The sequence below is a fragment of the Dipodomys ordii genome, unplaced genomic scaffold, assembly GCF_000151885.1.
Source record: "Dipodomys ordii isolate 6190 unplaced genomic scaffold, Dord_2.0 Scaffold23, whole genome shotgun sequence".
Lineage (NCBI taxonomy): Eukaryota > Metazoa > Chordata > Mammalia > Rodentia > Heteromyidae > Dipodomys > Dipodomys ordii.
Genome location: NW_012267239.1, coordinates 6,153,511 through 6,167,171, shown reverse-complemented (window position 1 = coordinate 6,167,171; position 13,661 = coordinate 6,153,511). Strand labels below are relative to the sequence as shown.

General features: G+C 57.8%; 1 protein-coding gene across 1 annotated transcript in view; it reads left to right on the top strand.

Moving 5' to 3' along the window:
* The first annotated feature begins 10,025 nt into the window (after positions 1 to 10,025).
* Positions 10,026 to 13,661, top strand: part of Sgsm1 (small G protein signaling modulator 1) — a 30,777-nt gene continuing 27,141 nt past the window's right edge. Inside the window, exons 1-3 of the mRNA XM_013014334.1 lie at positions 10,026 to 10,097; positions 11,365 to 11,527; positions 12,871 to 13,023. Coding sequence (XP_012869788.1) covers positions 10,034 to 10,097; positions 11,365 to 11,527; positions 12,871 to 13,023 — 380 coding nt within the window. The 5' untranslated portion in view covers positions 10,026 to 10,033. The remainder of the gene's footprint in view (positions 10,098 to 11,364; positions 11,528 to 12,870; positions 13,024 to 13,661) is intronic.

Sequence of the window (13,661 nt, the reverse complement as noted above, 5' to 3'; positions counted from 1 at the left end):
TGGGGTTTGCCATGAGCATTCTGCCTGGCTCACTGCCCAGGCCAGCTCCCGATGAGAGAGCCCTGTCACCCCACTTGGTGGAGGGAGGGGGGCGGATCTGTGAAACTCCAGATCTGGGATCAGAAGGCAAGACTCAGAAAGAGGCCGGTTGGTGAGCATTTCTAAATTCTGTATGTATTGAGGAAGAGGGGGTCATGCTCGAGTCTCCCCACCCCCACCCCAGCCAAGGAGAGGCAGAGTGGGACCTGGGGGACCCCAGGCTTTGCCTACCCTGCTGACATGGTGTGGGTAGTATCACGTCCAGTGTGCAGACCGCAGTGTTGGGGCTCAGAGAGAAGCGGCGCTCTGAGACCTGCAGGGGCAAGTCAGCCATCTTTGAGCTCCCTATTGGGCTGGGAGGCTCCTAAAAGCTTGGTAAGGAGCCTGTACTTCCCCTCCCCCTCATTTTCTTCCTGTCTGCCCTCCTTGGAGAGGGGCATCTCTGCCATCAACGTGGGACAGAAACCCTTCACCTAGAAATCTGAGCATCAGTTCAGCCCCCTCATCCGGCCACTGCCAGCGTTCAGAGGAGCCCTGGACCTTCAGATACCATCCCAGGCTTCTCTCTGGGGGCAGCTCTGCCTGCTTGCCCACGGCAGTCAACAGGGGGAACTGAGAGCCTGCAGGGCCCAGGAAGACTCCCCCGAGGATTTGAAGATCTGGGGGCGACAGCATGTCCAGGTGAAGCTAGGCTAGCAGACCAGTCAGCAGGGAAGAAGATTCTGCAATTGTGGCTACACTTCCATCTTTAAAAAGAGGGGTGGGGCGCTGGGAAGGTGGCTCCGTGTAGAGCGCTTGCCTCGCATGCATGAGGCCCTGGGTTCGATTCCTCAGCACCACATAAGCAAAAAGAAAAAAGCCGGAAGTGGCGCTGTGGCTCAAGTGGTAGAGTGCTAGCCTTGAGCTGAAGAGCTGAGGGACAGCGCCCAGGCCCAGAGTTCAGGCCCCATGGCCAACCAAAAAAAAAAAAAGTGTTACTATCTTATTTTTTACATCGTCTCCATGGGTAGTGTGAGGGGTTTGTGGTGATGGTTCCATTTATGCACACAGCACACTTGGAACAAATTCACCCCCGCCCCTGCCATTGCTCCCACTTCTCTCCGCTCTCCTCCCGCCTTTTCAGATGGCATTTGGTGGGCTCCACTGTCTTATCTTCAATGGCCCCCACTGCTGCCCTGCTAGACGGTGCCCTCTGCGCGTGCGTATTCCCTGCCGCCGCCGTCATCATCGTCGTCATCATTTTAGCTGCGCCCTCCCTGAGTGAGGGAAAACAGGCAGCATCGGGCATTTGGGCCCTGCGCATCTCACTCAACATGATGATCTCCTGTTCCATCCCCTGCCCTGAAAATGACATGGTTTGGTGTTTTCTTTATGGCTGAGTAGTATTCCCCCCCATAAATACATACACCACACTTTCTCCATTCACCTGTGGTGGGTGCTGCGGCTGGGCCCATGGTTTGGCCGTTGTGAACAGAGTCACAGTGAAGTTGGCCGTGCACAGACGTCTGTGGGAACTGCCTGTGCTCCTCTGGAGGTCTGCCCAGAGTGGGGTGGCACGGGTCCCGTGGCGGTTCTGCTCTCAGGACCGTGTTTTGTCTTTCGAGGGGCCTCCACACTGACTCCTATAGCGGCTGCACGAGTTGCCAACCTCACCCGCAGCATGTGGCCCCCTGGAGGGCTCTGAAGTATCCGGGCAGAGAGAAGGGAACCTGCCAGAACCACTGGAGAAGCAGAAGGGGGGTGGGAGTGGGAAGGGTGCAGAGGGGCTGGAATGGAGCTGCGGGTCAGGAACTACTCCTGCCTCTGTCTCCACAGCGTCCGCCTCGGCCCATGACCTGGGCAGTGTCCTGTGTTTGTCCCTTATCTGGGCAGGAAACACTCATCAGCTTTGCCCAAGTGTCCCCAGGGTTGGGGCTTTATGACGGTGATGGTGGTTGTTTTCTGGTCCCCGTGTGCCACCAAAGGAAAGCTGGTGACAGTGTGGCCCCGCAACAGCCTTCACATAGATCGGGTCTGGAGGGCGCTGCCTGGTCCCTCCCTGCCTCCTCATCCTGGTGCTTTGGTTTGGAGGGAGGGGGGTTTGGAGCAGGGAGGAGACCGGCTTCCTGTTGCTATGACAACGACCATGAAAGGAGCCAGCCCTGTGATGTGACCTGCGTTGACAAAACGGAAGCCAAGTGACTAACTGCCTTGTTTTCCTGCCTCTGCCGGGCCTGGAGGCCTCTTTAATTGGAGGGGAGGAAAGTGGGGGGGAACCAGCTGGGACCCTGGAAAGAGGCCAGGAGAAGGCCGGTCCTGCTGCTGTGATGTCGTCACTGAAGCCACATTCAGTGAGTCAGAGCAGGCTGGCAGAAAGGGTGGACTATTGCGGGGCCCTTGTCACGGCCTCCGGTGGGAAGCAAGAGACACCAGCCCTGGCCTGGGGGCGATGGCTGGAAACTAACGGTGTCACAGGGCGACTCTGGGCTGGCTCCAACCCAGGCCCCTTTCTTTTCTCTTGGTTTGTTTTTGTTTGTTGCAGGGGGAGGGGTGGTTTGGTTTGGTTTTTGACAGATTGTAGCCCTTCTGGCCTTGAGCTTGCTGGTCTTCTACCTGTACCTCCCGCGTACTGGGGTTACAGGCATGCACCACCATACCAGGCTTATCTCAGTAATTGTTAAAAACAATAAGGGACATGTTAACTGAGTTGCAGATAACATAGAGGCCATCCTAGTACACCTGAATTTCAGGTAAATAACAGAGAAGTGTTTGGCTGGACTGGAAACCCGATCCAGGGGGTATTTGCAATGTCTGTCCACATTTGGGGTGTTGCAACTGGGATTGCTCCCATGGACCCCAGGAAGTAGGCCTGGGGTGCTGTCCAGGGTCCTGAAGTGCGTGTGCATGTCTGGGTAATGAGACCTGCTGGGGCAGGACCAAAGCCTACCCGTGAGTCCATAGACAGGCGTCTTCAGCGCGCCTGCCCCTGGAGGCCAGGCAAGGGGCTTTCCATGATGGTGCCATGTCGGCCCTCAGAAACTCTCAGACTCAGATTTCCGGGCAAGGGACAGGCTGCTGATGCAGAAACCTCCCAGGAGCTGGGCATTGTGATGTTTTTGCCAGAGCCCAGCAAGCTGGCTTCTGGATCTCCAGAGCTAGTGCTGGGCTGTGGCTGGGGTAGGCCCCCAGCCCAGCTCCGAGCAGCAAGGTGGGCAGGAGGGGCCTGGCTGCCTGTCTTCCCGTGCCTCCCCACACGGCAACCCCCAGATGCTCTTGACGACTCCGGACAGGGACTTCTGTGCCCTGGAGTTGGTGGTCTCTGGCTGATAGGACAGGAAAATAGCAGACTGGATCCCACTGGATGTGGTGTCTCACGCCTGTCATCCTAGCTACTCAGGAGTTATCTCCAGTTAAACACAGACACAGACACACACACACACACACACACAGAGCCAGAAATGGAGCTATGACTCAAGTGGCAGAGCACTAGCCTTGCTCACAAAAGCTCAGGGACAGCACCCAGGTCTAGAGTTCAAACCCCAGGGCTGCCATTTAAAAAAACATTGAGGGCTAAATCTTTATTCCAGCTCTGCCCCTGGCACTTTGTGGGCCTCCTAGCAGGCTCCTGCTTTTTTAAAAAAAATTAATTTTATTGTCAAGGTGATGTACAGAGGGGTTACAGTTACATACCTAGGGTAGTGAGTACATTTCAAGCGTTGTTACCCCCTCTCATTTCTCTCCCACTTTCCCTCCCCCACCCCACGTTGTCTCGTGAGTGTCACTGTTGCATTGGTTCACCCTCTGCCCTTGGTCTCACCATTTTGTTGTTCCTCTTCCCTTCCCTAATTCAGAAAAACATATGCAGTGCACAGGGTACCAAAATCAAATACGTAACAAGAGATAAACCATAAGGAAAAAAAGATTAAAAATGCAAGAAAAAATAAATAACTTCACATAGTACATTAAAGATAACAAGAAAGAAAACCTCGTGTTTCCATATCTTGTAGTTCATTTTGCTTAGTATCACCTTATATGGTCATATGTATATAGCTATTGAGTTATTGTGATCCGCTTCTAGGAATATACAAACCTTTATGCTAACAAATTTGAGAATTTGAAAGAAATGGAAGAATTTCTAACAAATATTGATATGCCCAAACTAAACCAAGAAGATAGAAGATTTAAACCAACTAAATACACCCATGAAATAGAAACGGCCATAAGAGACCTCCCTTCCAAGAAAAGTTTAGTACTAGATGGATTCACAGCTGAATTCTATGAAGCCTTCAAAAGAGAACTCCCTCCAATACTCCTCAAACTCTCCAATGAAATTGAAAGCGTAAGTTCTCTACCAAACCCATGCTACAAAACCAACGTAACCCTCAACCCCAAACCAGTCAGCGACCCATCAAAGAAAGAGAACTACAGAGCCACTTCTTTGATGAACATCGATGCAAAACTTCTCAACAAAATTCTGGCCAATTGACTTCAACAAATTGTGAAAAACATCATACACTATGGTCAAACAGGATTCATCCCAGGGATGCAACGTTGGTTCAGTATATGCAAGTCAGTGAATGTAATTCATCACATCGACAGGAGCAATGACAAGAACCACACACTCCTCCCCATAGATGCGGAAAAAGCATTTGACAAGCCCCCCCCCCCCCGCTCTTAAGCGTCCTTCCTGCTTCCTAAGCAGATGAGGCTAGCCAGCCCCATTCCACGCGCTCCCGCCCGCCCGGTGGCTCACCCCGCTTCCTGAGCACCAAGTTGTCCCTGTTGTCTGCTCTGACTCTGCCAAGTCTCTGTTTAACACTTAATAAAACTTGGAGCTGGGCCGGGCGGGGGGCGTGATCATGATCCCAGCTGCTAGAGAGGCAGTGGTTAGGAGGATTGTGGTTGGAGGCTGTCAGAGTTAGCTTGGGGGGGGGGTGTGAAGGTGAAGGCAGCCTCCCCCACGAGAGGGCGGGTCCTACAGAGGAGCGTCATAAGGACACAGCGTGGGGGTTGGGGGGACCGGGCAGACGGGCTGTGCAGGAGCCCGCGAGGATGGTCCCCATGACTCCGTCCCCCACTCCAGGCCCCAGGGGAAGGCAGAGCCTGAGGACCTCATTTCGGGCATTGTGCTCTCAGGCCATGCTCAGAGCCACGCACCCCTTCTTGTGCGTGGGCTTTGAGGCTCCTGGACAGGGAGCTAAGGGCCCGCTCCAGCCCCCATCACCCCCTTCCTCATCAGGGCTGGCTGGCAGGTGCACACACAGCCAGCCGTAAACCATTAACCTGGGCCACGCTGGCAGCTGCCTCCCCAAAGGCAGCCCGGTGCCGGAAGGGCGCAGGAAGGATTTTTCCGACGCTCTGCGCAGCTGCTGTCCATCCCCCTGGCCTTGCTTTCCCCGTCCTGGACCCGCCCGTCATCCATGCTGCCGTGTCTGCTGACCTCCTGCTCCACTGGGCGCTGGGAGACGCAAGCGGCTACCAGTGAGCCCCGCCATCCTGCAGCCCAGAGTCTGGAGGGGAGGGACCAACAAGAAAAGGGTGAAGAAACAAAACTGGCTCAACAATAGAGGAGAAAATACAAAGCGGAAAGAGAAGATGGCATTCAGGGCGGACTCCTTGGAGGAAGCTTCCTTCCTTGAGCCTGCCATAGCTTCTGATGCTGCCTACAGGGCTGGGAATAGCAGTGTAAAGGCACTGAGGCAGGAAGCGGCTGGCAGCATCCGGGACAGCTAACAGGCAGGGATGGAGAGGAGACAGCGGAGGGAGAGGTGGTGCCCTGTGAGGTCCCGCTCGGGAGGTGGCGGGGAGGGCTTTGAGCTGTGACTGTGGGCGGCCTGCCCCCTGGAAGCCCCCTCCACCTCAGGCGCTCTGCTGGTGGGGAAGAGCTCATTCAGAAGGCAGCTCTTAAATGGGGGCGCGGGGGGAGGCGGGGACTGGGCTCACACCTGTCACCCTAGTTCCTCCAAGATCTGCCATCCTAGGCAGAAAACTTTTAGGAGACTCCAACTCCAATGAACCAGCAAAAATCCAGGTTGGAGGCATGGCTCCAGGGGTAGGGCACCATCCAGGAGCAAGAAAGCCTCCCGGATCCACTGTCAGCCTGTACCCACACCTAGGAGGAGTGAAAGCTGGGGGTGGGGTGGGGGACTCACTATCGCCCCCTGCTGGCCCCTAGCAATGGCGGGTCCCTAGCAACAGTGGGTCCCTAGCAACTATGACTCTCCGGTCACCAGCTCTGCCTTGGAAGAGCTGGGTGGAGTTGAGTCCTTCAGAGGGGTTGGAAGGAAATAGGACCTTTCTGTCTCTGGGTGCCAGTCTCCTGGAGGCCCTCCTGGGGCGAGGTCAGGGCAGGGTCAGGTGTGCTGGGTGGCCCAGGGCGGAGGCGGGCTGCAGGTACTGCTGGGCCCAGGCCCTGGAAGCAGGTGCTTGGAGGGCTGGGGGGGAGCAGGTGCATCGCCGCCCAGTGCCGGGGACCCAGGGACCCGCCGGGCTCTGCGTCTGAGCCACGCCTCCTGCTCCAATGCTCGCCCGCATTGCTGGGGGATGACAGACACGCACTGCCGCCCCCAGCCATTGGTGAAGATAGAGGCTCCCACACTTTCATGCCCCGAGGCTGGCCTCAAACCACCATCGTTTCCATCTCTGCCTCCCAAGTAGCTGGGATTACAGGCTTGAGCCATTGCACCCATACTTAATTTTTTTTTGAAAGGTCTCAGACATCAGAATGAAGTCAAGGGTGGTCTCTTGGGGTGTGTGGAACTGCTTCCAGAGCCACCCCCCCCCACACAAGATGCCAAATCCACGCGTGCTCAGACACCCATCTGAAAGGCTTGGTGTTTACACACAGCTCCTCCGTAAGCCACGGTCTTCTCTAGAAGGTGTCAGGTGCCAGTCCCGGGAGACGCTCTTTCAATAGTTGTAACGTGCTGCTTAGCAAACCAGGACGAGGATAAGCCCTCCAGGTCTCTGCAGTGCTTTCTGAATACTGGCTGACTGCGGAGAAGGAAGGAAGCGTCGGAAGTAATGTCGCACCCCCCCCCCCACCGCGGGGCAGCCACGGCTCCTGCCGGCCAGAGCTGAGATTGCTGTTGGAGCCGCTGCAGTAGTAGGAGCCTGGTGTGGGGGTCCCAGGGGGTGTGCAAACAGCTGGCCGGGCTGGGACGTCCCCCGTCCTCCCCTCCCTCCCCCAGGTCTGAGCTGAGGCGCTTCCTAAACTCCTCTGCCCCACCCAGCGCTGCAGCCCGCCACGCCCCACCCCTGCCACACCCCCAGAGCAGGTTAAACATTGAAAGGCCACCAGCGCTTCCCTCCCACGCAGGGCTTTTCCCTGCTCCGCAGAGCTGGCACCTGTCCCCTCCCTGGCCTAGCTCCAAGGGGACTCTGTGGGGAGTTGGGGGTGGGGGAGGCATTGTCTTCCTGTTTTTTAGAGTTGGGGGAAACTGAGGCAAGAGAATCCATGACCCACTTTGAGCTGGCGCCACCTCCAGCACCCCCCACCCCCACCCCGCCCTTCCCTAAGCACTTGGGTTATCTGTCCTCTGGCTGCTGAGAACTCGGCATGTTTACCCACCTGCTCGAGTCTACCCACCCACATCTCGCTGGGCGTGCCAGACCCGGGGACACGCTGAGAGTCTGGCTGACTGTGGTTCTGGTGTGGGGTGAGCCTGCCTCTAGGTAAGCCCATGTTGGGGGGCCGGGCCCTGGGGCGTCAGGCTGCGAAGGGCTCCCGCGGGGCAGAGGGGTGGCATCCACGCTCCATCCCGCCTCGCACGCCAGTGGCCGTGGGGGGTGGGAGCTTCCGGTCCTCCTCCCTGCTCCGTCCCCCACAAAGCCCTCCAGGCCTCCGCAGGGCTCCTTGGCCAGCCTCTTAGAGAGGGGGAGTCAGGGCGCCCCGGGGGTCCGTGCCCACGCTGGGCGCTGGCTCAGCATTAGTCACCCCCCCTTGTCATTCTGCTCTCCCCACCCACCAAGTGCCAACCACGCAGGAGGGACGTGGGAAGGTGACTCAGGACTCAGCAGCCACCGTGGGCCTCGTGGGGGGGAAGGGGAGGGGGGAGTTCAACCAAGGGCCCCTGTGGCCCAGTCCCTTACGTTCACCCTTTAAAAACAAAAATTTTCCATTGGCCTTTCCACCGTTAAAAGTTTTTTGTTTTTTTTGGGGGGGGGTCCGGTCGTGGGGCTTGAACTCTGGGCCTGGGCACTGTCCCTCAGCTCTTCAGCTCAAGGCTAGCGCTCTACCACTTGAGCCACAGCACCACTCCGGCTTTTTTTTGTTTTTGCTTATGGGGTGCTGAGGAATCGAACCCAGGGCCTCAGGCATGCAAGGCAAGCTCTCTACCACTGAGCCACCTTCCCAGCCCCCTCCACCATTAAAAGTTTTAAACACAAAAACACAAGAGTCAGGTGGCTCACACCTGTAATCCCAGCTACTCAGGACACTGAGCTCTGAGGAACAAGGTTTGAAGCCAGTCTGGGCAAGAAAACCTTGTGGGACCCTTATCTCCAACTAACCAGCACCAAGCTAGAAGTAGAGCTGCGGCTCAAGTGATAGAGCATCAGCCTTGAGGTGATCAAAACAAAACAAAACAAAAAGCCAAGCAAGAGTTCAAGGCCTTGGGTTCAAGTCCCAATACCGGCACTTCAAAAGCAAAGCAGACTGTGTGGCGAAGCTCGGTGATTCGTCAGTTAGCACCGATTCGTCAGTTTCAGCCAATAAGAAGTGCAGAGGCACCCGGTTAAGTTTGCCTGTGAGGCAGTCAGCTGGGACTTCCCATCCGTTCTGGAAGCTGCTATCTCCTGTGTGTGCACTGAATGGAGCCGGTGGGCCTGCCCGCCACCGGCCACACCACCCTCCCTTCCCAGGCCGGGCCTGGGACAAGCCAGAGCAGCAGGAAGGTCGGGATGAGGCATGCAGGCCCCTCCCGGAGCTCACCTGGCAAGGGGTGGAGTGGGCTTTGCCGAGATCCCTTTCCCACTCACGATCTGGCGCCACCTGTGTGCCAGGCCTCAGTCCCAGGGCCGGGCCAGCCCCGCCAGAACAGAGAGACAAACAAGAGCTGCAGACAGGGGTCCCTGGTGCAGGCAGGTAGCAGGCACGCGGAGGGGAGAAGACAGGGCCTGGCGTCCCCTCCGTCCGGGGATTAAGTGGGTGAGACAGGTGCTGGGAGCTGGGCTGGCCGGGGCCATGGCCCCAGGACAGCTGTCCGCTTGCCAGCAGGGCCAGTCCTGCACTGTGTCTGGCTGTCTTCCTTCGTGCTGGTTTGGCCCTCTAGCTTCCCCTCCGTGCTGGGGGCTGGCCTAGCCTCTCCCATCAGTCCCACCTCTCTCCTTAAAGCTCCTAAGCTGCGTTTCCTTTTTGTGCCAATTCTGAGGTTTGAATTCAAGGCCCGGGCGCTGTCCTTGGCTTTTTTGCTCACGGCTAGCAGTCTGCCACCTTGAGCCACAGCTCCACTTCCGGTTTTCTGGTGGCTCATTGGAGATGAGGGGCTCATGGGCTTTCTTGCCCTGGCTGGCTTTGAACCGAGATTCCCCAGATCTCAGCCTCTGGAGGGGCTGGGATTGCAGGCGTGATTGGATTCTGTTTTATGGGCTCTTCAGGAACTGGCACTGTTATCTTGAGATAAAGGCCCCGCCTCTCCTCGGTAGTCACCCTTTTGGGTTTGGATTCGGCCCTATCCTGTTGGCCCCAACTTCCCAGCCTCTAGTTAAGCAGGTACTGGCCCGAAGTGCTCCGGGCCCAGCTCACGTCCCTCCGGGTGAGGAGGATGAGGATTCAGCCCCACAGGACTTGTATTCTGAAAGGGAGCTGCCTGCAGAAAGCAAGAATGCCAAATCCTCCTGAGGGTGGACAGGGGCTGCCTAGGGGCCGCGGTCAGGGGGAGCCCCTGGCATGGCCCCTGAGAGATGCCCCAGCCCCCGGAGGAAAGACCCTGAGTAAGGAGGAACCCCCCCAGCAGCCTGTGGCTCCGCGCAGCCAGTCACGCAGCCCCCCTGTGCCCCGCAGGTGAAGCAGATCATGGAGGAGGCCGTCACCCGCAAGTTCGTGCACCAGGACAGCAGCCACATCTCCTCCTTCTGTGGTGAGCCCCTGCCCCGGTGGGGAGGGCGTGCCGGGGTCATATACCCCACAAGGGCTCTGCACACCCTGCGGTACTGCCGGGTGGGGCAGGAGATGGGGGGGGGCAGAGGCCTGGATGCCACAGGCCCCGGGGGACGTGACGCAGGGCGTGACTCACGCTCCACTCCCCCGCCAGGAATAACCAGGCTGCCGGCTGTGCCTGCCACAGGGCCCAGCCCAGCTCGGCTGTGTGTGTGTGTGCATACAACCACCCAGTACACACACATGCACACCTGCACACAAATATACACATGCAGATATGTGCATACCTGTGTAAACACACAGCCTCACACATATAGACACATGCATATACACAATCATACACAACCACATATACATGCATGTGCACATGCACACACGCACACACACTCACCAGTGCCGCGACTTCCAGCAGAGGCTGAGCAAGGCCAGAGCCTAGGCCACCTGCTGCCTCCTCTCTCAGGAGAGCAGGGAGCCTCGCATGGGGCCCACACAGGCCGAGTGTGTTCCCTGACACAGGCCGGCGCCTCAGCTCACCCCTTTGCAGCCAGGAAGGCCTGGGTTCAAATCCCACCACTGCCACTTCCTTGTTGGGTGACGTACACACGATCTTTTTTTTTTTTTCTTTTTCCTTCTGGTACTAGGGCTTAAGCTCAGACCCCCACCGTCTTGCTTGACTCACTGCTGGTGCTCCACCACCAGAGCCACGCCTCTAGGCCAGCTCTTTTACTACTTAATTGGAGATGGGGGTCTGATGGACTTTCTTGCCCAGGCTGGCTTTGGACCTCCAGCCTCCAGATCTCAGCCAGCTTGCGTAGCTAGGATTACAGGCGTGGCTCCAGCACTGACTTGCTGCTGGCCTGGAATGATCCGCTTCTCCCCTTTTGTTTGTTGGTGGGTTGCAGCAGCCCTGTAACCCCAGCAGCGATGGGCGTCACTGGTGACAAGGCTGGGCCTTTTACCAGCGACCAGAACTGCTCTCCACCCCCACACCTCTGTCCTCTCTCTCTCTCTCTAGCAGCCTCAAAGCACCCACTGTGTGCCAGCTCTGCTAAAGACTTGCCAGGCACTTTTTCATTATCTCAGCAGCTGAGGTCCGTGCAGACTCTTCCCCTCTGTTCCAGAGGAGGAAACTGAGGCACAGAGGGGGAGGTCCCTCCCCACAGTCACCCGGCAGCCATGGCCCCAGTGTGGCGGCTGTGGTGCACACGGAGGGCCGGGCAGGGCCTGCTGACCGCTCGTCCCCACAGCCGCGGTGGAGGCCTGCGTCCTGCATGGGCTGCGGCGGCGGGCGGCCGGCTTCCTGCGCAGTAACAAGATCGCGGCCCTCTTCATGAAGGTGGGCAAGAGCTTCCCACCCGCCGAGGAGCTGAGCCACAAGGTCCAGGACCTGGAGCAGCTGATCGAGAGCACGTAAGTGCAGAGCTCAGGGGGAGGCCAGGCAGGACCCCAGGACAGTCCACACGCCCCCCCCCCAGGCCCTGCCCCAGCCCATGCCTCCTGATGGGTCTCTGCCCACATTAAAGCGGCCATGCAGAGCGGGCTCATCGGCTTTGGTTGAGGGACAAGGGGGAGCCGAGGCAGGGAATTCTGGGGGACAGAGTATGGCCTGGGTCACTCACTGCCTGTCACCAGGGCCGGCCCCCTGGGGTCCTGGCCCCAAAGCCAAACCCTCCACCTGGAGCCTGGGCAGAGAGATCGGGTAAGTGGAAGGTCCAGGCAATGCTTGTGGCTCCCAGAGGAAATGATTCTGCACCAGGACTAGGAAGAGTGCATGGATTGATTGGTCATGCCTGCCACAGGCAAGGGAAGGGAAGAGACCATCTTCACATACTCCGCCTTTCTTTCACAAAACCCCAGAGGCAGTCAATCAACTTAGAAGGACAACAGGTTTCCTGGGACTCCTGGCTTTAGAAGCCAAGCCTCCCAGTCTACCTCAGGCAGGAGGGCAGGACCTGGGTCTCACAGCCCCCTGGGAGGCCCCCCCTCCCCGCCATGCCTAAAGCCTGCCACTGAGCCCCTCTTCAAGGCTCTGAACACACCATCACCCCGCGGAGCCAGGCTCCGCCCAGTCCACACCACGGCCACCCTCAGTCTCCCTTCAGCCCGCCAGGGCCCCTTGACCTCCCCGGCCTCGTCCCGCCTCCCACGGCCCACCCCGCCTGCACGGTGGGCAGGGCTGGGGTTTGGCCTGGCGTTCCCCATTTGGGTGACTCCGCCGCCCGTCAGCCAAAGGCCTGGTGTTTGCAGATAACTCCTGAAATGGTGAAACCCTGGTCTTCAGTCCTGGGGAGCCAGGGGAGAGAGGGAGGGAGGAGCGAGGAGGGAGGGAAGAAGGAGAGGAGGTGGAAGGTAAATGGAGGGTTGGGGCGGGGGGGGGGGGGGGGGGGACGTGGAAAACAATACCTGGGGAATATGAAAACGCAGAAATGTAGTCAACTGATACTTTGGTTGACAGTTGAGATTTGGACCCCCTCTCTCTTTCTCTGAGATTGGCTCTCATGATGTAGCCCAGGCTCATTCATACTCAGGATCCTCCTGTCTCTACCTCCCGAGTGCTGGCTGGGACGGCAGGCATGTGCTACCATGCCCGGCTTATTGTTTTTCAACTCTTGGCTGACTTGAAGGAGCCATGAGGACTTGGTGATGAGCTGTCGTTCCTTCCCTTCTCAGAGCCAGTGTCCCTCTGTCCATCTGCGCACTGGCCCTGTGAGATCCACCACTCCTGAGTCTCTGTTCTCTCCGTGTTCTCTCAGGCGAACCCAGATGCAGGGCCTGCAGGAGAATGTGCGGAAGCTGCCAAAGCTGCCCAACCTGTCCCCGCTGGCCATCAAGCACCTGTGGATCCGCACCGCCTTGTTCGAGAAGGTTCTGGACAAAATTGTTCATTACCTGGTGGAAAACAGCAGGTGAGGGACAGGCAGACACCCGAATGCTCTGCCGCCACCTACTGGACATGCTGCAAATTGCAGCCTCATGAGCAAAACCACTTCGTAGTTAAAAGCCGCTGAACAAAAGCCACCTGGATGTTTGACGCTGGACTAGCCTGGATGAGAACCTGGGGAGGGTCCCCACTGTCAGAGCAGGGAATGGGGCGTCCTGCGATTAACTGTTGTGGCTTAACCTCTCTGTCTCCTTGGTTGTCTCTCCTGGTAGATGGGCCAGGCTAAAGGGGAGGCCCTGGGTGTGAAGGCAGGGCCTCGCACTCGCTAGACACAGGCTTTACAGCTCGAGCCACACCCCCTGCTGGACTGCCATCCTCCTACTTGGCACCTGAGTGGCTGTGGTGACAGGCGTGAGCCACCACCTCAGCCACTTTGCCCTTTTCTATGACAGGTTCTCCAAGCTTTTGTTCACGTTTTCTGGTGCCCATTCTGGGGCTTGAATTCAGGGCCTGAGCACTGTCCCTGTCCCTGAGCTTTTTTTGCTCAAGCTTAGTGCTCTAGCACCTGAGCCAGTTCCACTTTTTGCATCTGCATGCCTGCATGCCTCTGTGTGTGTGTGTGTGTGTGTGTGTGTGTGTGTGTGTGTGTGTGTGTGTGTGTGT